The sequence below is a fragment of the Oncorhynchus clarkii genome, chromosome 3 (genome assembly GCF_045791955.1).
Source record: "Oncorhynchus clarkii lewisi isolate Uvic-CL-2024 chromosome 3, UVic_Ocla_1.0, whole genome shotgun sequence".
Classification (NCBI taxonomy): Eukaryota; Metazoa; Chordata; class Actinopteri; order Salmoniformes; family Salmonidae; genus Oncorhynchus; species Oncorhynchus clarkii.
In genome coordinates, this window is record NC_092149.1 from 53,870,475 (window position 1) to 53,894,683 (window position 24,209).

General features: G+C 41.4%; 2 protein-coding genes and 1 pseudogene across 10 annotated transcripts in view; 2 read left to right on the forward strand and 1 right to left on the reverse strand.

Annotated features, from left to right (window-relative positions):
• The first annotated feature begins 3,824 nt into the window (after positions 1 to 3,824).
• Positions 3,825 to 11,270, forward strand: LOC139397904 (retinol dehydrogenase 7-like). The gene is made up of 5 exons (XM_071144263.1): positions 3,825 to 3,885; positions 6,782 to 7,096; positions 7,490 to 7,748; positions 7,927 to 8,090; positions 8,375 to 11,270. Exons 2-5 carry the CDS (start codon positions 6,784 to 6,786, stop codon positions 8,596 to 8,598), a joined length of 960 nt encoding a protein of 319 aa, XP_071000364.1. The 5' UTR covers positions 3,825 to 3,885; positions 6,782 to 6,783; the 3' UTR covers positions 8,599 to 11,270.
• LOC139385672 (retinol dehydrogenase 7-like) lies at positions 10,269 to 15,300 on the forward strand (annotated as a pseudogene).
• Positions 15,298 to 24,209, reverse strand: part of LOC139397813 (low-density lipoprotein receptor-related protein 2-like) — a 58,657-nt gene continuing 49,745 nt past the window's right edge. For 4 of the 9 annotated variants that reach the window (XM_071144261.1, XM_071144257.1, XM_071144259.1 and 1 more), the window contains 20 exons: positions 23,193 to 23,309; positions 22,669 to 22,806; positions 22,268 to 22,390; positions 21,834 to 21,962; positions 21,544 to 21,675; positions 21,264 to 21,395; positions 20,722 to 20,865; positions 20,281 to 20,446; positions 20,066 to 20,194; positions 19,586 to 19,806; positions 19,138 to 19,317; positions 18,918 to 19,037; positions 18,674 to 18,764; positions 18,458 to 18,537; positions 17,901 to 18,018; positions 17,663 to 17,789; positions 17,225 to 17,338; positions 17,024 to 17,122; positions 16,861 to 16,932; positions 16,452 to 16,641 (listed from right to left, as the gene is read on the reverse strand). In XM_071144261.1, the coding sequence (XP_071000362.1) occupies positions 16,471 to 16,641; positions 16,861 to 16,932; positions 17,024 to 17,122; positions 17,225 to 17,338; positions 17,663 to 17,789; positions 17,901 to 18,018; positions 18,458 to 18,537; positions 18,674 to 18,764; positions 18,918 to 19,037; positions 19,138 to 19,317; positions 19,586 to 19,806; positions 20,066 to 20,194; positions 20,281 to 20,446; positions 20,722 to 20,865; positions 21,264 to 21,395; positions 21,544 to 21,675; positions 21,834 to 21,962; positions 22,268 to 22,390; positions 22,669 to 22,806; positions 23,193 to 23,309 (2,603 nt within the window). In that variant the 3' untranslated portion in view covers positions 16,452 to 16,470. Of the gene's footprint in view, positions 16,642 to 16,860; positions 16,933 to 17,023; positions 17,123 to 17,224; positions 17,339 to 17,662; positions 17,790 to 17,900; positions 18,019 to 18,457; positions 18,538 to 18,673; positions 18,765 to 18,917; positions 19,038 to 19,137; positions 19,318 to 19,585; positions 19,807 to 20,065; positions 20,195 to 20,280; positions 20,447 to 20,721; positions 20,866 to 21,263; positions 21,396 to 21,543; positions 21,676 to 21,833; positions 21,963 to 22,267; positions 22,391 to 22,668; positions 22,807 to 23,192; positions 23,310 to 24,209 lie in introns of all 9 variants that reach the window. The other 5 variants (XM_071144262.1, XM_071144260.1, XM_071144255.1 and 2 more) reach the window with 3 other exon arrangements.

Below are 24,209 nucleotides of genomic sequence, written 5' to 3' on the forward strand. Positions count from 1 at the left end.
GTTGCAAATTAATAATTTATAAATAATTAAATTAATTAATAATAATTAATAAAATAAAGGGAGATATAATATTGTGCAATAATAGCATAAAAAGTAAATAAAAATAATGAATAAAAATGTAAGGATAAAACAGTTGAAAGAATCCAACACCCAAGAGCTTTTCTTTACTCTGCAATCAATACAATCAACTAAGAATATATCATGCTTAGATATCATGCTAAGAAGAACCATACTATTGTTTCAATTCCAATCAAAAACAGACGCTTAACCTTTTCCATTCTCTGTTCAAAAAGAGAGGTCAAAGTTCAATTTAAACTTTTTAGGAAGAGATCAACAACATAATTTCAACTCTTGCTGGGGCATAATCATGTTTATATTATGGCATTTGTGGCATAACAGGAAGAAATGGGCCACTTACCTTCTTCTTCGGTCTGGTTTTGTTTGTCAATATTCTTTGTCAGTGTTCTCCTGTAGAGAAGTTAACTTTTTCAGGTAAATAGAATCCTTCATTTATGTAGCCTTCATCCTGACAGGCACCTCCTCACTGGGCCTAATGGGAAAGAATGGTCATTTTAGCACACAGACTTCTTTGACGTGCTGGGAATCCACAGAATACATTCACTGTCTGTATTGTACTGTGTACTGTAGGGAACAGTCTGTGCTGCCATCCAAATGTGACTTCCATGATAACACTTTTTGTGGGATAAAATATATAACAAAACAATCTTAAAATCTTTGGAATTCAATATTGTGTAATCTGTTTGTCATGACCACGGACTGTCCATGACACGCTGGGAATTAGGACTTTTGCACTATGAAGGACTTGATACCATAAGAGGCATTGAATAAGTCGTTAGTGCTCTATAATATGGACAAAACATTTGATAATTGAAAGTTATTTTATTGAATAAAAAAAAGGAGCTACCCTGACAAATTCTGAACCATTTTTTAAAAGATAAACATAAATTACAGTACATGAATGGAAAAATACCTGTCTGACTATTTGTTCTCTAAGAAAGATTCAGGTGTGTATTATATACTGTACATTTTATAAATACATTTGAATAAACTTGAATACTGAATTAAAATGGCCTCTTAAATAATATGGGATGAATGTTCAATGTGGTGGTAAATATGAATGCTGTAAAAGTCAATTCTATCAACATTATTCCTATGTAATTAAACAGTTGGGTTGTTTAAAGAACTTCTGTTCTGGTGATAGGCGTGAATCACCCGAATGTCATCAGCAGAACGTTGTAAAATGAGTATGACCTGAAGGTCAAACATCAGTCTATACAGCTCATTCACCCAGAGCCAACATACAGTTGAAGTCGGAAGTTTACATACACCTTAGCCAAATACATTTAAACTCAGTTTTTCACAGTTCGTGACATTTAATCCCAATACAAATTCCCTGTCTTAGGTCAGTTAGGATCACCACTTTATTTTAAGAATGTGAAATGTCAAAATAATAGTAGAGAGAATGATTTATTTCAGCTTTTATTTCTTTCATCGCATTCCCAGTGGGTCAGAAGTTTACATACACTCAATTAGTATTTGGAAATATTGCCTTCAAATTGTTTAACTTGGGTCAAACGTTTCAGGTAGCCTTCCACAATCTTCCCACAATAAGTTGGGTGAATTTTGGCCCATTCCTCCTGACAGAGCTGGTGTAACTGAGTCAGGTTTGTCGGCCTCCTTTCTCGCACACGCTTTTTCAGTTTCAGTTCTATTTTTCAGTTCAAATTTTCTATAGGATTGAGGTCAGGGCTTTGTGATGGCCACTCCAATACCTTGACTTTGTTGTCCTTAAGCCATTTTGCCACAACTTTGGAAGTATGCTTGTGGTCATTGTCCATTTGGAAGACCCGTTTGCGACCAAGCTTTAACTTGGCGCCTTGAGATGTTGCATCAATATATCCACATAATTTTCCTACCACATGATGCCATCTATTTTGTGAAGTGCACCAGTCCCTCCTGCAGCAAAGCACCCCCACAACATGATGCTGCCACCCCCATGCTTCACGGTTGGGATGGTGTTCTTCAGCTTGCTTTGCAAGCCTCCCCCTTTTTCCTCCAAACATAACGATGGTCATTATGGCCAAACAGTCCTATTTTTGTTTCATCAGACCAGAGGGCATTTCTCTAAAATGTACAATCTTTGTCTCCATGTGCAGTTGGCTTTTTTATGGCGGTTTTGGAGCAGTAGCTTCTTCCTTGCTGAGCAGCCTTTCAGGTTATGTCGATATAGGACTCGTTTTACTGTGGATATAGATACTTTTGTACCTGTTTTCTCCAGCATCTTCACAAGGTCCTTTGCTGTTGTTCTGGGATTGATTTGCACCAAAGTATGTTCATCTCTAGGAGACAATGTCTCCATCCTGAGCGGTAGGATGGCTGCGTGGTCCCATAGTGTTTATACTTGCATACTATTGTTTGTACAGATGAATGTGGTACCTTTAGGCATTTGGAAATTGCTCCCAAGGATGAACCAGACTTGTGAAGATCTAATATTTTTTTCTGAGGTATTGGCTGATTTCTTTTGACTTTCCCATGATGTCAAGCAAAGAGGCACTGAGTTTGAAGGTAGGCCTTGAAATACATCCACAGGTACACCTCCAATTGACTCAAATGATGTCAATTAGCCTATCAGAATCTTCTAAAGACATGACATCATTTTCTGGAATTTTCCAAGCTGTTTAAAGGCACAGTCAATTTAGTGTATGTAAACTTCTGACCCACTGGAATTGTGATATAGTGAATTATAATTGAAATAATCTGTCTATAAACGATTGTTGGAAAAATTACTTGTGTCATGCACAAAGTCGATGTCCTAACCGACTTGCTAAAACTATCCTTTGTTAACAAGAAATTTGTGGAGTGGTTGAAAAACGAGTTTTAATGACTCCAACCTAAGTGTATGTAAACGTCCGACTTCAACTGCATACCAGCACTACCTACCAAACCTGAATGGTAGGCCCTCAGTAGCCATGGTGCAATAGGCAATCATTTCAACTCATCATGTAATCTACCTTTCATTATGTTTTTGAATACATATTTCAGTCAGCCATATAATAAATTGCGTTCACATCAATCTTTTGAAATTAACGTGCAGAGTTTATGGTCTAGTGGTAACTCTCAAGGTATTAATCACACATATTCTACTCTCCCTGACTGGCCAACTGGGGTTAAATCCTGTCTCCACTCTTGCTATGTTTTCCCTACCTGCCTGCCTCTCCATCTGTCTTTATAACATGTTCAATGATATATAAATAAAGCTCTTGAAATTAACAACTGGTTTCCAGCTGTCATATAAGTGGGCTCCTGAGTGGCGCAGCGGTCTATAGTGCTGCATCTCAATGCTAGAGCTTGTCACTACAGACCCTGGTTCAATACTGGGCTGTATCACAACTGGCTATGATCAGAAGTCCCATAGGGTGGTGCAGAATTGGCCCAGTGTCGTTAGGGGAGGGTCTGGCTGTTATTAATAATTTGTTCTTAACTGACTTGCCTAGTTAAATACAAATACAATTTAGTTGCAGTGCCTGCCTTGTATTTATATTTCTTCCCAATTTTATAATTTCTTATTGCATTTACATATTTTTGGGGGGCATTGTTGAGAGGTGAGCCTCACCAAATAAGCATTTCATGGTACTGTGTAGGCCTAGCCACACCATGTGTGTATCCTGTGCATATTAATAAATTTGAACGTAAACTTAAAATGTCCAGTAGATGGAGGACGTCTACCATCTATCAAAAAATAGTTGACCAAACTTTCTGACGGAGCAATAGTTCACACACCGGAAGGTGAATTACACAGGGAAAGAAAAAAAACGAGTCACTGTTGTTACCAGCAACTCAAGGAGCGTACGTTTGTCGCCTGGGGTAAGTGTGTCAGTAACGTTTCTTTGCCATATCTTGACTTCTGAGGAAGGCATATTTATCGGACAGTTCAGTGTTTGATGAACATGAAAAGTTAAAAAGCTATAAACAAAAAGGACAACCGTTAGATGAGTTGACAAAGTTGCAAAAGTAGTTCACCAATGACTGAATAGTCATTCACGTAAACTAACAGCCTACTGACATGGTTATTGAAATATGTTATTACTTCTAACGAGCCAATTGTATCGCTTTGCGTCCGAATCTGAAACCATTTTCATATTTCTTTGTCGATTTTAAATATTTGTTGTGCCGGTCTTGGTATTGATTGTCTAGTGGGCGTGGCTTGGCGTAGGCGTTGAAAGGTGCATCGTTATCACGTGATGCCAAAAGTGGGCACTTTTTTTTTACCTGTAGACCTAAAATGATGCTTAATCTGAAAATGTGGTCGGGAACTCTGTACGGTATCGCAGTGCGCCTCTCAAATTGTGTAACAATGCAGAGGGCACGGCATAGACATGATTGGTTGACGGTATCCTGTATAAACACAAACTAACTTCCTTGACAGCTGCTCCGCGAAGCACCAGACGTATGGATGCCCTCATTTCTGCAGACGCCGTATCACTTTAAATGCTGCACAACCAATGCAGACTATGGATTGACCATGTAACGCCGTTTTGGGTGCTGTTGTAGGTTAATGTAAATGTTGTCCAAGCATGTGAGGCATTTTTCTGGCAATGTTTTTTCCTTCAATACATAGTGTAACCTACTAGCCATAATCGATAACACATAGTGGTCAAAACGATCATTCTTTGTTAAAACCTTCCCGAGTGGCGCAGTGGTCTAAGGAACTGCATATCAGCGCTAGAAGCATCACTACAGACAGCCTGGTTCGAATGTGTCACAACCGGCCGTGATTGGGAATCCCATAGGGCTGCGCACAATTAGCCCAGTGTCATCCGGGTTTGGCCGTCATTGTAAATAAATTGTTCTTTACTGACTTGTCTAGTTAAATAAAGGTTGAATATTAAAAAGAACTGTAGTCCAATTGAAAAAAAGCTGCCAGTGTGAAGTGATGTGCATCTTGTATATCTGGAACAATTATTCTCAGAGTGATTATTCGAAACAGGGCTCAATTTGGCGAGTTGAAAGACAATTTATTTTTAGGGTTTCAAACCAAAATCTGTGTTCTTTCCAATCTTCAGACTTTCGATTTAGTTTATTCTGCCTGTTCTTTGAACATGTATGTTTTCAAAATGGATTAACAATTCTGTATTGAACACTGCATGGTGATGAATTATGGCCACAACATCTGTTTTTAGTAGGCCTTTGCTTAATGATTCTGATGGAAAAAAGCTTGTTGTCTTTATCAAAATAATGTTTTTTTTTTGCATATTTTCATTGTGGAACCGGGCTATGTTTAAGGGGCTATATCCTAGGCCAGAGATGGGCAACTTTTTAATGGGGTGGGGGCCACCAAAAAATCTGAAATCATCATGAGGTGCCGCAGTGACTCACTGGTCTGCGTACCTACATCCAGGCCCATACCCAAACATGCAGACAGAGTCGGCCCTAGCGTTTTGGGAGCCCTAAGCAACATTTTGTTTAACTGCTAATTTCCTGCAATCCTACACATTTTGCCATAGTGTGGAGAGAAACGTTTGCAGTTTTTAATATGATATCTGAGTGAGAGTGACTAACAAAATCAATGGGGGCAGTAATTCGACCTTGATAGTTAGCCGCTAGACTAATTTACCCCAAAACATGTTAGCTGACATCGGCTAATTGAGTGACTGTCAGTGACTGACATAACAACAGAAACACTTCTGAGGCACAACTAAATTTCGAAATTGCACCTTGTATATTCTACAATCGTAACTAAACGGTCAATTGAGACCCCAAATTAGTTCCTTTTTTCAGTGATATTGATCCACAGGCCTACAAAAGGGGGTCCAAGGGTCACCAGTTGCCCATGCCTGTCCTAGGCTAACCCATTCTTAATGGCACTAGCAGTTCACAAAATAGCCTAAGCAGAAGTAGACGGGATGCAATTATTCCAAAACTGCAGCTCATTGCTGGAACACATATTTTCCTACTTCAATCAACCAGTCAATTTTGAATTTGTGATAAAACTGTTGTCAAAACTGTTGTCAACTGTTGTCAAGGAATGTAGCTTGTGTATCCCATCAGTTAGATACGTTTATAGGCATTTATTTCTATAGACGTAACGGGAGCTTGCGTGCGCACTCAGCACATTTGTGTAGGCAGCGGTCGGAATGCAATTAAGTGGATGAGAGACAGAGGGGAAAGAGAATTTAGGGAGAAGAACTGTGTGATGCTTGGCTTGGTTCTTATTTTTTGTTTTTGTGGCCCACAAATGCACATGTACAAATGGAACACTAGAGTGTTAACGTTGGTTTCAAGACAAAATGTAACTTACCTGATCGGGTAGCCACAAAGTACATTCCACCAAATAGTTTCAGTATTAGATTTAAAAAACAATATCTGGTTAAAGATCGAGCTTTGACATCTGTTCGCATACTGGAGTACTCAGTTACTCATGCCTATCCCTATTAGTCACTAAGCTAAACTTGCAGTCGCACACCAGAGAAATTTAAATAGGCCTATGAAAACCTTAAATACTTTAACTTAATGCAAACAGCAGCTTTGATATGAATTTGTTTCTAAAATCCAATTGAAATGGATGGAAATGTACCTTCTTTTTTTTTTTACCAAAGCTGTTACTATCTGTTCCTCAGACAAATGAAGGTTAATCGGGGGCATATCATTTTATGTTCTGACTATTTTACTATCTTTGCAAAAAAGAGCAATAGAAATGTACGATTTGTAATATGATGAAAAATAGGTGTTTATCTGAATGAACCTCGTTCTTCTGTCTCAGAAATGTTCCTGTACATTCTTGGACTGGTGGCTTTTTGGTTTGTGTTCCGCTGGTACAGGGAACTCGCAAGAGTACCCAATAAAGGACAGAAATATGTCTACATCACTGGCTGTGATTCTGGGTTCGGGAACCTTCTGGCCAGACATCTGGACAAGCTGGGCTTCCGTGTGATCGCAGCCTGCTACACTGAGAAGGGGGAGGATGAACTGAAGAAGGTCTCTACTGAACGATTGAACACAGTCCACCTGGATGTCGTCAGCACTGACAGTGTCAGCAAAGCAACAGCATTCATCAAAACCTTGGTTGGGGAGAAGGGTGAGTGTCTTTGAAGACCAGTCTAGCCAAACTCTTGTAAAAAAATAGCCTCTAAGACTTTTCTGACTTAAATTGGGGGAAGCGTTTGGTATTCAAAAATATCCAAGTATCTAGGCCGACTACTGGTCTACTCATTCATTCTACTACCATGAGTCAGTGTCAACCGTTACTATGGAATTTACAACCACAAACAACAAGTTAACCCAACATCTCAGAACACACCTTCTCACTGAAAGAGACCTCACTCCCACGTGTGACAACTGGCATGTAAGCACTTGTTGACACCTGTAGGCATGGAATGTTTTCCTCCATCCTTCATTGTGACTGCTGCCTGTGTCCTGCTGTGGCTGTGATGTTGGTACTTAACTATGCCCTACTTTCATGCCGTTTCAGGTCTGTGGGCTGTGGTGAACAATGCTGGAGTCTCTGTACCATCTGGTCCCTGTGATTGGATGACCGTCGACGACTACAAGTCCATGTTGGATGTTAACCTTATTGGAGTCATTGGTGTGACTCTGAGTGTCCTGCCCCTCATCAAGAAGGCCAGGGGCAGGGTGGTGAATGTGGCCAGTGTGTTTGGGAGGATAAGCGCCTTCGGGGGACCCTACTGTGTGTCAAAATATGGAGTGGAGGCTTTCAATGATAGTCTACGGTGAGAGGCCCTGTTTTTTGTCTATACTGTATATATACTGCATATACTGTATCACGCTTGTTTGAATTTGAAACTGTGATGCTCAGAGCATTTCTTTCTATGTCTCCGACTTCATATGAATACTGTAATGCAGACGTATTCATGTTTGTTGTGGCATATTCTTGTTTTTGAATTCCAGGATGAACATGTCGTTTTTTGGAGTTAAAGTCCTGTGTCTGGAACCAGGATTTTTCAAAACAAGTGTGACTGATCTACATCTCCTGAGAAAAAATGTGAAGACATTGTGGGACAAATTGCCTGAAGAAATCAAGGATCAATATGGACATGATTACCCAGAGAGAGGTAACATTTCATTATTTTTTTTTACAAAACAAACACACATGAATCTGTGCATGCTGCTGTAATATGATAGATGCAAATAGGATTGTCGTAACCTGTGTGACAGAATGACAAACACTCCAAGAACGAATTGACAAGGATTGCCCAGAGCAAGTGAACTGAGCAGTCAGGCAAGTTCAACCTGCCTGCCGTTGACCTAGACCTCAAACAGTCAGACATACAATTTCTTCATTGTGTTCCAAGATGTCGAAATCAGCTTGTTGATGGAGGCAAATCCTTTCTTCCAGCAAATGTTACATTGGAGAAGAATGTTGCAACGTTGCTGGATGGGGACCTGATGAAGGTTGTGAGCTGCATGGAGCACGCCATCTCTGCTGTCCACCCTCGTACCCGCTACTCACCTGGCTGGGATGCCAAGTTCTTATGGTTGCCTATGTCCTACCTGCCAACGTGGATCGCAGACAAAATGCTCTTAAAAGATATGGCCAAACCAACAGGATCTATTCTTTAATGTTAATGGTTCTCTGACCGAATGTAGGAGGAAGTCTTTATTTACACCCACAGGAGAAGAAGAAAAATGTAATTGGAAAAAGTGTATAGCATGGGATTCAACCAATGAATGGGGAAAAAAAGAACACTAATTTGTTTTCAAACTTAAACAGAGTTGTGAATTGCATTTTGTCTAATCACATTTGGATTTGTCCTGTCTGTTTCCCTGGTCTGATAATAAAACCAATGGAGAGATTTTCAGTAATTCAAATGAAGCGGTGGTTGCATTGAGTCCATTTGATACATACAGTAAGTGATATTCTGTCTCTGTTAGAACTATTAGCTTGTACCCTAGCTCACTGTATGACTTACAGCAAATTCTTCCTATCAAAAAGCAAACTCTTACAGTGCAAGAAATTCCTGATCAAAATATGTTTACTCTGATATACCTGTGACTTGCTACCATTAATTCCAACTAAAGGAATCAGAAATAATTATTGCAAAAAGAGTTGTAGAATTTAGATATTTTTTTTCTGTTCAGCTAAATTCTCTCCGACCAGAAATACCCAATAGCCTGCTGAGCTTCTCAAATTAAGATTTTTTCACCCTGCTAGACATGTACAGTGCCAGTCAAACATTTGGACACACCTACTCATTCAAAGGTTTTTCTTTATTTGTACTATTTTCTACATTGTAGAATAATAGTGAAGACATCAAAACTATGAAATAGCACATGGAATTATGTAGTATTTGAGATTCTTCAAAGTAGCCACCCTTTGCCTTGATGACAGCTTTGCACACTCTTGGCATTCTCTCAACCAGCTTCATGAGGTAGCCACCTGGAAGGCATTTCAATTAATAGAGGTGCCTTGTTAATTTGTGGAATTTCTTTCCTTCTTAATACGTTTGAGACAATCAGTTGTGTTGTCACAAGGTAGTGGTGGTATACAGAATATAGCCCTATTTGATTAACGACCAAGTCCATAATATGGCAAGAACAGCTCAAATAAGCGAAGAGAAACAACAGTCCATCATTACTTTAAGACATGAAGGTCAGTCACTCTGGAAGTCCAGTTTCTTCAAGTCCAATTACGAAAACCATCAAGCGATATGATGAAACTGGCTCTCATGAGTACCACCACATGAAAGGAAGACACAGAGTTACCTCTGCTGCAGATGACAAGTTAATTAGAATTACCAGCCTCAGAAATTGCAACCCAAATAAATGCTTCACAGAGTTCAAGTAACAGACACATTTCAACATCAACTGTTCAGAGGAGACTGTGTGAATCAGGCCTTCATGGTTGAATCGCTGCAAATAAACCACTACTAAAGGATACCAATTAGAAGAAGAGACTTGCTTGGGCCAAGAAACACGAGCAATGGACATTAGACCGGTGGAAATCTGTCCTTTGGTCTGATGAGTCCCAATGTGAGATTTTTGGTTCCAACCGCCATGTCTTTGTGAGATGCGGAGTAGGTGAATGGATGATCTCTGCATGTGTGTTTCCCACCGTGAAGAATGGAGGAGATGGTGTGATAGTGTTGGGGTGCATTGCTAGTGACACTCTTTGTGATTTATTTAGAAATCAAGGCACACTTAACCAGCATGACTACCACAGCATTCTGCAGTGATATGCCATCTCATCTGGTTGCGCTTAGTGGGACTATCATTTGTTTTTCTATAGGACAATGACCCAACACAACTCCAGGCTGTGGAAGGGTTATTTGACCAAGAAGGAGAGTGATGGAGTGCTGCATCAAATGATATGGCCTCCTCAGTCACCCGACCTCAACCCAATTGAGATGGTTTTGGATGAGTTGGACCGCGGAGTGCAGGAAAAGCAGCCAACATGTGCTGAGCATTTGTGGGAAATCCTGCAAGACTGTTGGAAAAGCATTCCAGGTGAATCAGCAAAGCTGTCATCAAGGCAAAGGAATCTCCAATATAAAATATATTATGATTTGTTTAACACTTTTTCTGGTTAATACATGATTCCATATGTGTTATTTCATAGTTTTGATATCTTCACTATTATTCTACAACGTGGAAAATAGTAAAAAATAAAGAAAAACCCTTGAATGAGTTTGTGTGTCCAAACTTTTGACTGGTACTGTATGTCATATAAAAAGCTGTGAGCACCTTGCAGCCAACTGTGCTTATGATCAGGTGCATTGCTGCATGTGATTATGATAAAACAATAATCGAATCCTTCAGCTGTGGACCAGTTCTATGAGTAAGATAGAAGAGGATTATGAAGTTGGAGGGCATACACAAGCAATAGCATTATGAAAATAAAGTAAGGAATAATATTGTAGGCCTATGCTCTAAACACTGAGCTATTGTCTAATTTTGAAGACTCATTATTTTTGAAACAGCCTTTTCCACTTTGTCGTTACTGTTGTGGGGTTTTTATTATACTGGCAAACACGTAAACTATTCAAATGAACGAGCAATTAGACTCGGCTTTCTCTGGTGTCAGTGTTTTGAAGAAGAAGGAAAAAAATGTGTTACTGAAGAAATACCCTTATATAACTGAAATGACTCCTTACAGGTCTTCCCTGTGGTCTCTGAAGAGAATATCTGGTAGATTTTTGATAAAGTTCCTTGTCTGTTATTAAAAATATAAAAAAATGTATTACATTGCAATAAATGTATTATGAAATAAAACATATATTTTTGTTGGTCTATCACATTTGGCCCTGTCTTCCACACTAATTTCAGTTACAGCCATAACCATCGCCTGGTTTATTAGAGATTCTTTCAAAATGGAAGATTTTGACAAGAAACATGTCTTTATCATGGGCAGTGATAGCGGATTTGGAAATTTGATGGCAAGTCGGCTTGACCGAAAGGGGTTTCATGTAATATCCCAATGTCTCACTGAGAAAGGTGGCTCGGATTTGAAGGCTGTGGCCTCTCCCAGACTGAACACAGTTCTGTTCAGGGGGTGGATAAGGGTGCCAGTCAGAGGCAGGCACTGGGAGAGATAAAAACGAGATAGGGGTGGTTGACTACCTCGCAACCCTCTTAACTGACCCATAAATCTGCATATTTTCAAACCACTGTCACCCTGAGAGCTGCCGAGGAAACATCTAGAATACCTGCCATAATATGGACACAGTGATGACAAACTTTTGTTAGTCATCCGCTAAGTTTGTTCTGCATTACAGAAATGATCTATGGGATTTTAATTAGATGCCTAATTGCAATATTCATGCGTTAATGTCAAGCTTTAATCTATTTCCTTCCAATGAACACTAAAACATATTGATTTATGGCTGTCCCAAGCTTTGAAATAGTACTTCTATACATAGACCACATAACCCCTATAGAATGAAATATAGTATATGTGGTGCAAGATCCACAAGCATGCCATGTATCCTTTCACACATTTTCACAAGCAGATGAAATGGAATGGAAGATTTATTAAAGGTTTGCTGCATATACCCAGCTGGGATTATAGTAGATGTAAAATATCTGGTTAAAGATTAATTGCCATTTGACATTCCCAGAATTCAGCTAGCTATTGATGGGACACAGGTTTCACTAGGGGGCATCAATGTAGGATTACATGTACACTGAACAAAAATATAAATGGAACCATTTCAAAGATTTTACTGAGTTACAGTTCATATAAGGAAATCAGACAAAATAAATAGATTAGGCCCTAATCTATGGATTTCACATGACTCGGAATGCAGATATGCATCTGTTGGTCACAGATACCTTAAAAAAAAAAAGTAGGGTCTTGGATCAGAAAACCAGTCAGTATCTGGTGTGACCGCTATTTGCCTCGTGCAGCGCGGCACATCTCCTTCACAGAGTTAATCAGGTTGTTGATTGTGGCATGTGGAATGTTGCCCTACTCCTCTTCAATGGCTGTCCAAAGTTGCTGGATAACAGTGGGAACTGGAACACGCTGTCGTATGCAGGCCATGGAAGAACTGGGACATTTTCAACTTCCATGAATTGTGTACAGATCCTTGCAACGTGGGGCAGTGCATTATCGTGCTGAAACATGAGGTGATGGCTGCGGATGAATGGCACGACAATGGGCCTAAGGACCTCATCAAGGTATCTCTGTGCATTCAAATTGCCATTGATTAAATGCAATTGTGTTTGCTGTCTGTAGCTTATGCCTGCCCATACCATAACCCCACTGCCACCATGGTGAACTCTGTCCACATCAGCAAACCATGTGCCCGCACGATGCCATACATGCTATCTGCCCGGTGCAGTTGAAACTGGGATTCATCTGTGAAGAGCACACTTCTCCAGTGTGACAGTGGCCATCAAAGGTGACCATTTGCCCACTGAAGTCGGTTACGACTCCGAACCTGGTGAGGACGACAAGTACGCAGATGAGCTTCCCTGAGATGGTTTCTGGCAGTTTGTGCAGAGATTCTTCGTTTGTGCAAACCCACAGTTTTTTATCAGCTGTCCGGGTGGCTGGTCTCGGATGATCCTGCAGGTGAAGAAGCTGGATATGGAGGTCCTGGGCTGGCATGGTTACACGTGGTATGCAGTTGTGAGGCCGGTTGATCGTACTGCCAAATTCTCTAAAATGAAGTTGGGGGCGGCTTATGTTAGATAAATGAACATCAAATCTGGCAACAGCTCTGGTGGACATTCCTGCAGTCAGCATGCCAATTGCACACTCCCTCAAATCTGCACATTTTAGAGTGGTCTTGTCCCCAGCACAAGGTGTCCTTGTGTAATAATTATGCTGTTTAATCAGCCACTGTGAGGTGGCTGGATTATTTTGGAAAAGAATAAATGCTCATTAACAGGGATGTAAACAATTGTGTGTACAAAATTGGAGAGAAAGAAGCTTTTTGTGCATATGGAACATTTGTGGGATCTTTTATTTCAGCTCATGAAACATGGCACCAACACTTTACATGTTGCATTTATATTTTTGTTCGGTACAGTAGAAACCTTCTCTGAGTGGAAAATGCTTTGTTTTAACATTTATTTTACTAAACAGTGGCAATGTACAGGGTTGTGTCGGTTACTACGTTTTTTTTTCAAGATGATTGACCAGAGCAATTTTGTGTAACCCATCGGGTTACAATAGTTAAAATAGTTTTCTAAGGGATTGTCAGCTGGATAGGTTTTGTATATCTTAACTATCATATGAACATAATTTCCTGACTCAAATATTATTCCCTCAAGGTTGCTCAGATGTCCATTAATATTTCAAATCAAAATGTATTGATTTGAAACTTTTAAGTATCATGTATTTGAAAATATCTTGATTAGTCCAACATTGCTTTTTAATTATGTCATGGAAACAACCCTGGCAGTGTACCTTTCCCCCACATATTTCTCTCTACCTCTCTGATTCAGGTTTCTGGGGACTGATCAACAAAGCTGGGAGGACCTCACCTATAGGCCCCACTGAATGGATGCAGTTGGAGAACTTCAGGAAGGTTCTGGATGTGAATTTAATAGGTCTGATTGAAGTGACCCTGAAGTTCCTCCCACTCTTAAAGAAGGCTCAAGGAAGCGTGGTCAATGTTGCTAGTATCTCCGGGGGAGGCTTTCCCTCAATGGAGGAGACTACTGTCTATCCAAGTATGGTGTGGAGGCCTTCTCTGACAGCCTTGGGTACTGTGACTTTGTTTTACATTACATTAAACTCTGTAAACTACTGATTGATTTCTGAGCATTTTATTATGTAACTGTAACTGTGCAGTGCGAGTTAGAGATATACACTGAGTATACCAAACATTAGGAATACCTTCCTAATATGGAGTTGTCTCAAGGCTTAAACATCTTTAACCTGTCTCCTCCCCTTCATCTACACTGGTTGAAGTGGATTTAACAAGTGACATCAATAAGGGATCATAGCTTTCAACTGGATTCACCTGATCAGTCTATGTCATGGAAAGAGCAGGTGTTTTTAATGTGTTGTACACTCAGTGGAGATTCTCACCGCAGAGTTATTCATAGATGTAAGCATGTATTAGCTACATAACAACTAAGCTGCCTGCTTTTATGTTCAGGCGGGATTCGCAGAAGTCTGGTGTCAAAGTGGGGCTGGACCTTATTGAAGCAGACCACCAGAGACTGTGGAATCGTCTTCCCGAGGAGGTCAAGCACTCATATAGACCCAACTTCTTTGACGAATATGAGTAGATACTGTATACTGTATGTTTTTCAAATAGTTTAGTCATATCATTACAAACATTCATGTCTGTCTGTCATCCATTTCCCGTAGTCTACAGTATATGACAAATGTAAAAGCTCATGATTTCTCCCTTTGTCTCCTGTTCAGACATCTCCAAAGTGACCAGTTGCATTCCCTTACAGCTCGCCACCCACAGACACGCTACTCACCTTTTGGGGATGCCAAGCTCAACTGGGTCCCCCTGTCCTACCTCCCTGTATTCATAGCAGACTTCCCCGTCGCTGTTCTACTTCCTGTCCCCAAAGGCGACAGAAAGATCCATGCAAACCAAGTGGGTGTGTCAAACACAAGCCAGTGGACTTTTTCCCTTTATCAAGCACATCTATGATACGTTTTAGATTGAATGACATGCATTAACTGCATTTCAGGGATGTTGATACTACATAGATGATCAATGGTGTATGTAGTGCAAATAGGGAATAATTCATGAATATTGATATTAAATCTTCCTGTGGTGCCTACAAAATACACTTTGTGTGTGTGTTAGAGGTTTTTATGCATTTGAGTTAGTTCATTTTCTCAAACAGACTTTTGGTTAATCACAATATATTTCAAAGGTAAGAAAAACAGAACGTTAAGGTTGTGTTACAAAACAAAAAATGTATTCTTTTTACGTCTCAGCAGCATACATTTTGTCTCTGACTTTGCTATATAGAAAACCATCTGAGCATACAGTATTCAGAATGATCAGTGATACAGTTTTTATTTGTTCTTTTTCAAAATACAAAACAATCAATCCATGAACACAGGATTTATAGCCCATGTTTAGAAAATGACAGTCAGATTCTTTAATGACCTGACCAAATTCTGTATCTCCAGATGTGGATATTTTGCTATTGGACTTTACCAGCTCCAGAGAGTCACTGGGTGTGTCCAAAATTATACATCTTCACACACTAAAATCATGGGCATATTCAAGTATTGTTTCAAATGAATTTGAAAGAGGACATCATTATTCATACAATTTTTTAAAACTAAAATATGATCATTTTCATTTAAATATGCAACAAAAAAAAGTCAGGGAACATTGTTTATCATTTTGATCTTAATTACCATGTAAGTATGCTTCGCATACTATCCTTTGAGACATTCGGAATTGTCATAGTTTTCTTTTGACAGCATCCATAGATTTAGGAAAGCTATGGTAATAGCACAGGAATTGGATCCGTTTGTATTTGTTCAGCTTTGTTTGTTTTTATAAGCCCTGAAATGAGGTATATAAACATGCAAGATGAAATGCATACACATTCAGTTTTGACCAGTGGCAAAAATAATGAATTATCCTTTAAAAACATTGTCCTAATTCACAATGCACTCTGCCTGTTCTTTGTGTTGTTTATGAAGCATTATGGATAAGAAAATATCCTCTTGGCTGTTGGAAATAGATTATCAACAAAAATCGTACTGTTCAAATTTACAAATGTACAACATATTTATAACATCTCTATCAGCAGTTTCAGTGCAAAGATATACATACAGTATATCACAATAAAAAAAAATAATCACGAAACAAGAATTGGCATAAGAAATATCAGAAGGCATAGTCATGAGCAGACCTCTTTTCTGTATGCTAGAGAAATGTTTGTCTAATTTCTTTTCACAAATCAATCTTAGTTTTGTAGACAGGCTACGTATAAAAAGGGATTCTGTGCAAAGGAGAGTGTGTCTCTAAATTCCAATCTGTGAGAAAAGGGGGGTCATACATCGTTGTCCTCTTTGACGAGGTTCGCTGTGTCTTGGAAAGTGTCCTCAGTTGGCGAATAGGTGCTGGGACGATCCCTCTTCAGGCGGTTGGCGGTTGGGGCAAAGGGAGAGGGGTCAGTGGAGGAACTGTCCTCATTGCTTCCTACTGCTTTTTCATTCTGCATCTGAAAAAACAACAAGGGGATGACTAAGCAGAATACAGGTCAACACAAACCCAACATCTGTTCACCTCTGAGGAGCGATCAGAAGCTAACCACAAACAGTTAGGAGTACATTCTCCGCTGTAGATTAGCCATGTCTCAAAAAGGAACAGGTCCTGAGAGATATGAAGCATAGAGACAGTCACCTCCCAAATGCTCATTGGGAGTCAGTATTGGACTTACCTCTGAGTAGATAGGGTTTTCAAAAGTTAAGCTTGGCTTCAATTTCCTTCTGAAGGCACTCCACATTGACTCCTGTAAAAGTAGGACACCATTGCTGTAAATTCCAATATAATCCCTATCCTTTGCCTAATGATACAGTACAAGTACAGGAAGGGAGAGTCACCTGAACGGGCTTGGCTCTGGCTGTTGAACTGTCCACAGTGCTCACAATCTGCTCTGTATGGTTCTTCTCGATCTGCTCGCCGCTAACAGTAACCGTCACCTGTTTGGAGTAAAACAGTGCAGAACAACTAGTATTGGTTTAACAATGATGTCAATCCCACCTGCCCAAGGAATGTTCATGCAACAGTGTTGTCTTGCGCACCTGTGTGGCGTGGATGACAGCAGGATCACCAGACGATCCAGCTGCTCCAGGGGCATACAGGTGGTTCTCAAACGTGATTGGCGGCCTCCCCGCTTCCACTGCGCAGTTCCCATCCTGAACGAGACGTACTGTTATTCATCATGTCCATCAAAGGTGATTCGAACAGCATCGCTATCTATCACCTACATGTATTTCAAGCTCTTACTATGAAGTCAATGCCCTGCAATTTGTGCTTTACTTTATTAACTACAGAGCAAGCCAACCCTGGCTGGGAATGTGTTGACTCTTAGTCTTGTTAATAATGTACAATATCAGAGGTCCAAAGGGCTAAAGTCAACCAGGGTCTCACAGGCCTAACAAAGGATTCAAATGCTGATGGTGCTGTCTGAAGGTGCAGTGACACCACTAAGTGCTAAACCGACACAATCCAGTGCTTACCAACTGCATGGCCCTGTCATTGAATGACACCCCGAGGGGTGGAGGTCCCAGATCCATTGTGACATTGTCACCCGAGCGAAACGTCACCCCATTGCCCGTGTCACCCATTTTCACCAGACTGCTAAGGCTTGAAAAGAAAGACAGAAAAGAAAATGTCACAACAATGTGAGGCTCTCGTTTGAAACGTTACGACAGAGGCAAGCACAGATGTTTGAGAGCAGGTGAGCTGAGAACCTACCTGGGTAGATTGGGCATGGACGGCATTAAGGAGCCAGTTCGTTTGTAGTTGAGGAAAACCCCAACAGCCAACACTCCGATGATGATGATGATAATCACTATTAACAGTGCAGCAACTGCTGAAGACAAAGATGTCAGCAAGCAACACGTTTATTCCAGAATATTTCTACTAATCGTTTGTAAAACATGTATCAGTAGTCCAAAACTAAAACAATTTGTCACTTATTGCTGGTAAAGACCTATTACTTTGCTGACATACTGCAAATTGAAGTTAAAAGATTATGGTGTTGGGCTTTTTATTAGCTAGTGAACTTAGTAATATTTTACTGGAAAGAAAAACAGCTTTAGTGTTTGCTGAGTCAAAACAAATCTCACGGACCAAATTATAATGACTTGTGAGACAACAGTATGACGAAAAAGAATGTTACTTGGCTCAGTCAATGTTGTGTAACTGCTTCATCATGAACCACGAATCAGAAATGTTGTATGAAGACTGGCACGTTGGATTGACATGTCTGGGGTGAAATCTATATATAGACGTTCCTCTTCTTGTCTCACTTTTTACTGTACCTTCTCCTGCAGGGGCACCCCTGGACTTTCCCATCTCACAGTAAGTCCCTGCATAGCCATACTGACACCTGCAAAAGAAAAGACAAAAAACAAATGTTTATTCATGGGGTGGAACGAAACACTCATATGGCTTGTGGCTGTGTTGTTCCATGTTATAATAATATGACAACGAATCTACTTCCTGAGACCAGCTGCTGAACTCACTTGCACTTGGGCAGGGCCCCTTCGTCAGTGTAGCAGGTCCCTCCGTTCATGCATCTGCATGCAAGGGGCATTAAGACTGGAGCCTCAATGGCTGCAGGAGTGAAAGCCACCACAACGTCACCACAACGTCACACAACAACGTCTGAGCAGCCATGCACGTATAGAGTATGATTTCAATGATCAATGGTGCATGGTGCAGCGAGGCTGCATTCACATGTGATGGGATTTCCTTTATAGACCATACCTGCATTACATTCGTTGGAGTTGAAGCCCACCAGGGATGAGCCTTGCGGGCAGGTGCAGGTGTAGCCTCCAGGCCGGATCAGGCACAGGTGACTGCACACATCCTTACAGGGGTTGGGCACTGAGAGGGAAGAGGAGACCTGTAACTACTGTAACTACCGTATACTCACCAGACAGGAGAAAACTACAGAGTGTTTGTTTTAGACTTGACAAACTCTAACCTGAGCGGTTGTATCTGTGCTCCTGGTAGATGCGGACTTGAGTCAGCCAGGGGTTGATGGTCAGCACCTTCACTTTGTCCTCCTTCCCAAACTTATCAGCCTTCCAGACTTCACCCCGCTCCTTGGTTGTCCAGTACACATGGCCCTCAAAGATATCCAGGCTGTAGGGATGACCAATATCTGAAGCAGAAAATGGCCATGCTTAATTAGCCACCATTTCAATAGATGTGTGGTCTGATTCAATCATTAACTATTAAGGGAGTTAATAAAGTAGTTATTATAAAGAATATATCACCAGCATGTTAGCAGCATCTATGGCTGCCTCCCAAATGGTGATCTATTCCCTACATAATGCACTACTAGGGGCCTTGGTCAAAAGTAGTGCACTATATAGGGAATAGGGTCCCATTTGAGACGCAACCTAAGAAAGGTCTCAGTGGGTTCTGACCTCCTGACATGATGGTCTTCCTCTCGGTGCCGTCCGGCTTCATGGACTCTATGATGTTCTCCTTGGAGTCACACCAGTAGATCCTGTCTCCATTCAGGTAGTCCAGAGTCAGTCCAGTGGGCCATCCCAGATCCTCATCCAACAGAACCTGCCTGTGTTGCCCGTCCATCCAGGCAGACTCAATCCTGGGTCTCCTGCCCCAGTCTGTCCAGTACATGGTTCTGGGAAATGCACAGTCACATATGCTTAACAGAGTGTTTGTTAACAAATGTTGATCACTCCACAATGCTGTTATATCTGAGAGGATACACTATATTAGCTTATTATGAAGTGAGCACACACACACACACACACACACACACACACACACACACACACACACACACACACACACACACACACACACACACTCTCTCTCTCTCTCTTCTTCGGAACAAACAAAGAAGCCCCCTATGCCACTGTAGTTGATCACTTCCGTACCCAAGTGCTGGATTCAAAACAATAGCAGCTGGCTGGTCCAGGTCATTATGGATCAACCACTTCCTGTAGCGCCCATCTAGCTTTGCCACTTCAATTCGGTTGGTCCCTGCGTCAGTCCAGTAAATGTGACTGTGAAACCAAGAGAAGCTGTTAGATTGAATGCAAAAATGTATTCTTAAAAGCAAAAATAGTAAGCAATAATGAAGGAGTTGTACCCTCCAATCCAGTCCACAGCGATACCATCAGGGTTGGCAACATATCTCAAGTTCAGATCCAACTCCTTCACTGGGTTATTGCCGTTGTCATTGAATGTGGTCATGTAGGCTCGCTTGATAGAGCCAAACTGAGAGCCTCGGCCCAGGACCGTCCAGTACACAATACCTGAGAGCACAATAGAGTCACATTCAGAGGTGTACATCATGGTGTGCAAAATGCAAAATGGTGTGCAAAGGAAAAACAAAAATGTGTTTCTTATTGGACAAGTTCAGGTAGTCCCTCCCCGTTTTGGCCACTTTGCTTCTGTTTGGTTCCTCATGAAGTGGAGTAAAAATGATGTTTCTGCTGAAAACCTCCCCAGTCACTGTATCACTCTCAGAGTGCTCTTCACATGAGCCAAATGGCACTGACTAGTTAACTAGTTGAGGTGAAGGTCTTACTGAGTCCGATGCCCTCTGGATCCCACTGGTAGTCCAGAGCCTGGATGTGCTCGGCGTTGTCCACGTAGTCTGAATACTGCTCCGATGACAAGTTGAAGCGGCGAATTCTCACGTTGTCAGGCAGAAGCAGCACTGGTGAGTTTCCTGGAATGGAGAATGGTGAAATATGGTCCCATCCTTAAAGAGATACTTCGTAATTGTGGCAATGAGGCCCTTTGTCTACTTCCCCAGAGTCAGATGAACTCATGGATAACATTTTTATGTCTCTGTGTCCAGTATGAAGTAAGTTAGAGGTAGTTTCGCAAGCCAATGACTGGAAGTCTATGGGTATCTGCTTGTATTGTCAAAATCCCAAAGTATCCTTTTAACATTCAGGCATTCTACTCCAGAGCACTAACAGATAGGAGGCAGAGGTCACGTTCCAAATGGCACCCTCTTCCCTATACAGTACATTGCTTTTGACCAGAGCGTAGCTGCACTACAAGGTGAATAGTGTGCCATTTGGAACGCAGACAGAACGACTTGTCCAGCTAAGCTCTTACCCTCAGCAGCACACTCCATGCCGTGCTGCTCGCTGACTGAGCGGAAGCCCTGGGCACAGAAACACTCGTAGCTTCCCTTGGAGTTCTGACACTCCTGTGGACACGTCCCGTAGACCTCACACTCGTTGACGTCTGTTCACAAAACACAACAGGAAAAACACAGAGAAAGACAAAGCTTAATAATAGCACAAGCAGAGGAAATCATAAGAGGTTTTAAAAGAGTGTGACATTGGTACAGAGTGGTGTTTCCGCATTCAGCTTGTACTAATGCTTCCTGTACCTTCACAGGTGTTCCTGTCTGTCTGGCTGGGTTTGTATCCAGGCCTGCAGGAGCAGAGGAAGCCTCCGCCTGTCAGGTCTGTGCAATTGTGCTCACAGATGTTCTCACTGCAGTAGCGCCCACTGCCAACATCTGGGGAGAGCACATGTACATGTCACATTATGAGGGTTGACAGTTACTATCACTTCAGTATTATACAAACAGCCATATAGCTTAGCATAAGATGACGGTTTATGATGATTGAGATGTAGAGGGAAGACTGTGGTTACTGAGTTGGGTGGGTTACTCACTGCAGCCCAGCTCGTCAGAATGGTCTCCACAGTCATCATAGTCGTCACAGGCATACTGCAGAGGGATGCACTGGCCATTACTGCATTTGAACTGATCTGCTGAACAGGGCCCATGTGTCGGGGTCTGGCCTGTGACAAACACAACACATCATGTCAACCATTTCAGAGAGTGAAAGAGATGGACAATCGGATGGACAATAACCTTTGCTAACATGACAAATTCGTCCCAAATGGCACCCTATTCCCTATAAAGTGCACCACTTTTGACCAGAACCCTATGGCTCCTGGTCCAATGTAGTGCACAATAAAGGGAAAATGGGTGCCATTTGGGATGCTACCTACATAATGTCCATACAATGATGGGCTATATGTACTCCAAACTCCCATGAGATGGGACAATATATGACAGTATTGTAACTTGCGATTGTTCTTACAGTGCTCCTCTTTTTCGTCAGTGCCGTCCCCACAGTCGTCCACCGAGTTGCAGAGCTCATGGCTGTAGATGCACCGGTTGTTGTCACAGCGGAAACGGAATGGCGGGTCACACGGGATGTCCACTAGGGAGACAAGACCAGGGCCCGTGTTTATCAAGCGTCTCAAAAGTGATCTAGGATCAGCTTTCCCTTTTAAGATCATAACAAATCAGACTATTAAGGACAAGGAGGACTTAATCCCAAATCAGCACTCCTACTCTGAGATGCTTGATAAATACGGCCCTAGGTCATGGCCAGGCTCAATCTCAAGGTAAAATGTGTCATTGTTAAAGAAAAAGGATTCATTCAACAATGTAACTATTGAAGGAACAGTGTAGGCATGGAAGGGACATTGGCCTTACAGCAGAGATGGAGCTCCTCATCTGAGTGGTCTCCACAGTCGTTGTCTCCGTCACATTTCCAGTAGGGCTGCACACACACATGGTTCCTACACTCAAACAGGAACGGTGGGCAATACGTGCTATTGGGATAACGGGTTGCTGCAAATGAAAGAAATGGACCATTACAATTCAAATTCATGTTTGTAATTTTTAAACTTAAGATTGGGGGCTCCTGAGTGGTTCGGACGGCGTAGGCTGTTATAGTAAGTAAGAATTTGTTCTGAACGGACTTGTCTAGTTAAATAAAAGTTCAATAAAAATGTTTGACAAATACATTAAATAAATAACTGTAGAGGGTGCTGTAGTAACATAATAGTTCTGGACCTCTGAGGAGAAAGGAGTCCAGTGAGTAAAATTGGTTGAAAATATGTCATTTTAAACGTTTTTTCCGTTGAAATGACGTCTTTTCAACAAGTTTTGCTCACTGGGAGTGTTGTACCTGACGTCAGCCCATCGACAAATCCATGATGACACATAACACTTACGACATGATGTCTCGTCAGTGAAGTCCAGGCAGTCGGCGTTGCCGTCACATTTGAACCGGTCGGCGATGCAGTGGCCACTGCCACACTGGAAGTAGCCCGGGTGACAGGTCCGCAGCTCTGCAACACAGCCGTGCCAGCACACAACTCATCATTCATACTGTAGGTATTAATCAAATCAAATGTTATTTGTCAGATGCGCCAAATCCAACAGGTATTTGGACTACACTGACCTTACCGTGAAATGCTTACTTACAAGCCCTTAACCAACAATGCAGTTCAAGAAATAGAGTTGAGAAAATATTTACTAAATAAACTAAAGTAAGAAATGTAATAAAGAGTAACAATAAAATGACATAACAGGGGTACCGGTACCGAGTCAGTGTGCAGGGGTACAAGTTAGTTGAGGTCATTTGTACATGTTGGTAGGGGTAAAGTGACTATGCATAGATAATAAACAGTGAGTATCAGCAGTGTAAAAATCTTTTCAGCCTCCTAAGGCGGAAAAGCTATTGTTGTGCCCTCTTCACAACTGTGTTGGTGTGTTTGGACCTTGATAGTTTGTTGGTGACGTGGACACCAAGGAAAATGAAACTCTCGACCCTGTCAACTACAGCCCAGTCGATGTTAATGGGGGCCTGTTTGGCCCGCCTTTTCCTATAGTCCACGATCATCTCCTTTGTCTTGCTCACATTGAGGGAGAGGTTGTTGTCCTGGCACCACACTGCCAGGTCTCTGAGCTCCTCCCTATAGGCTGTCTCATCGTTGTCGGTGATCAGGCCTACCACTGTTGTGTCATCAGCTAACTTAATGATGGAGTTGGAGTCGTGCTTGGCCACGCAGTCGTGGGTGGACATGGAGTACAGTAGGGGACTAAGCATGATGATACCATTTCAATTCAAATTCAATTTGTGAATTCAAATTCCATTTCTGTTGGCACTAATATCACTCCATACACTTCACTTATTTTCAGTCATGCCAAGCGCTGAGGTATCTCAGATTCGGGTCTTGTGTTCACGA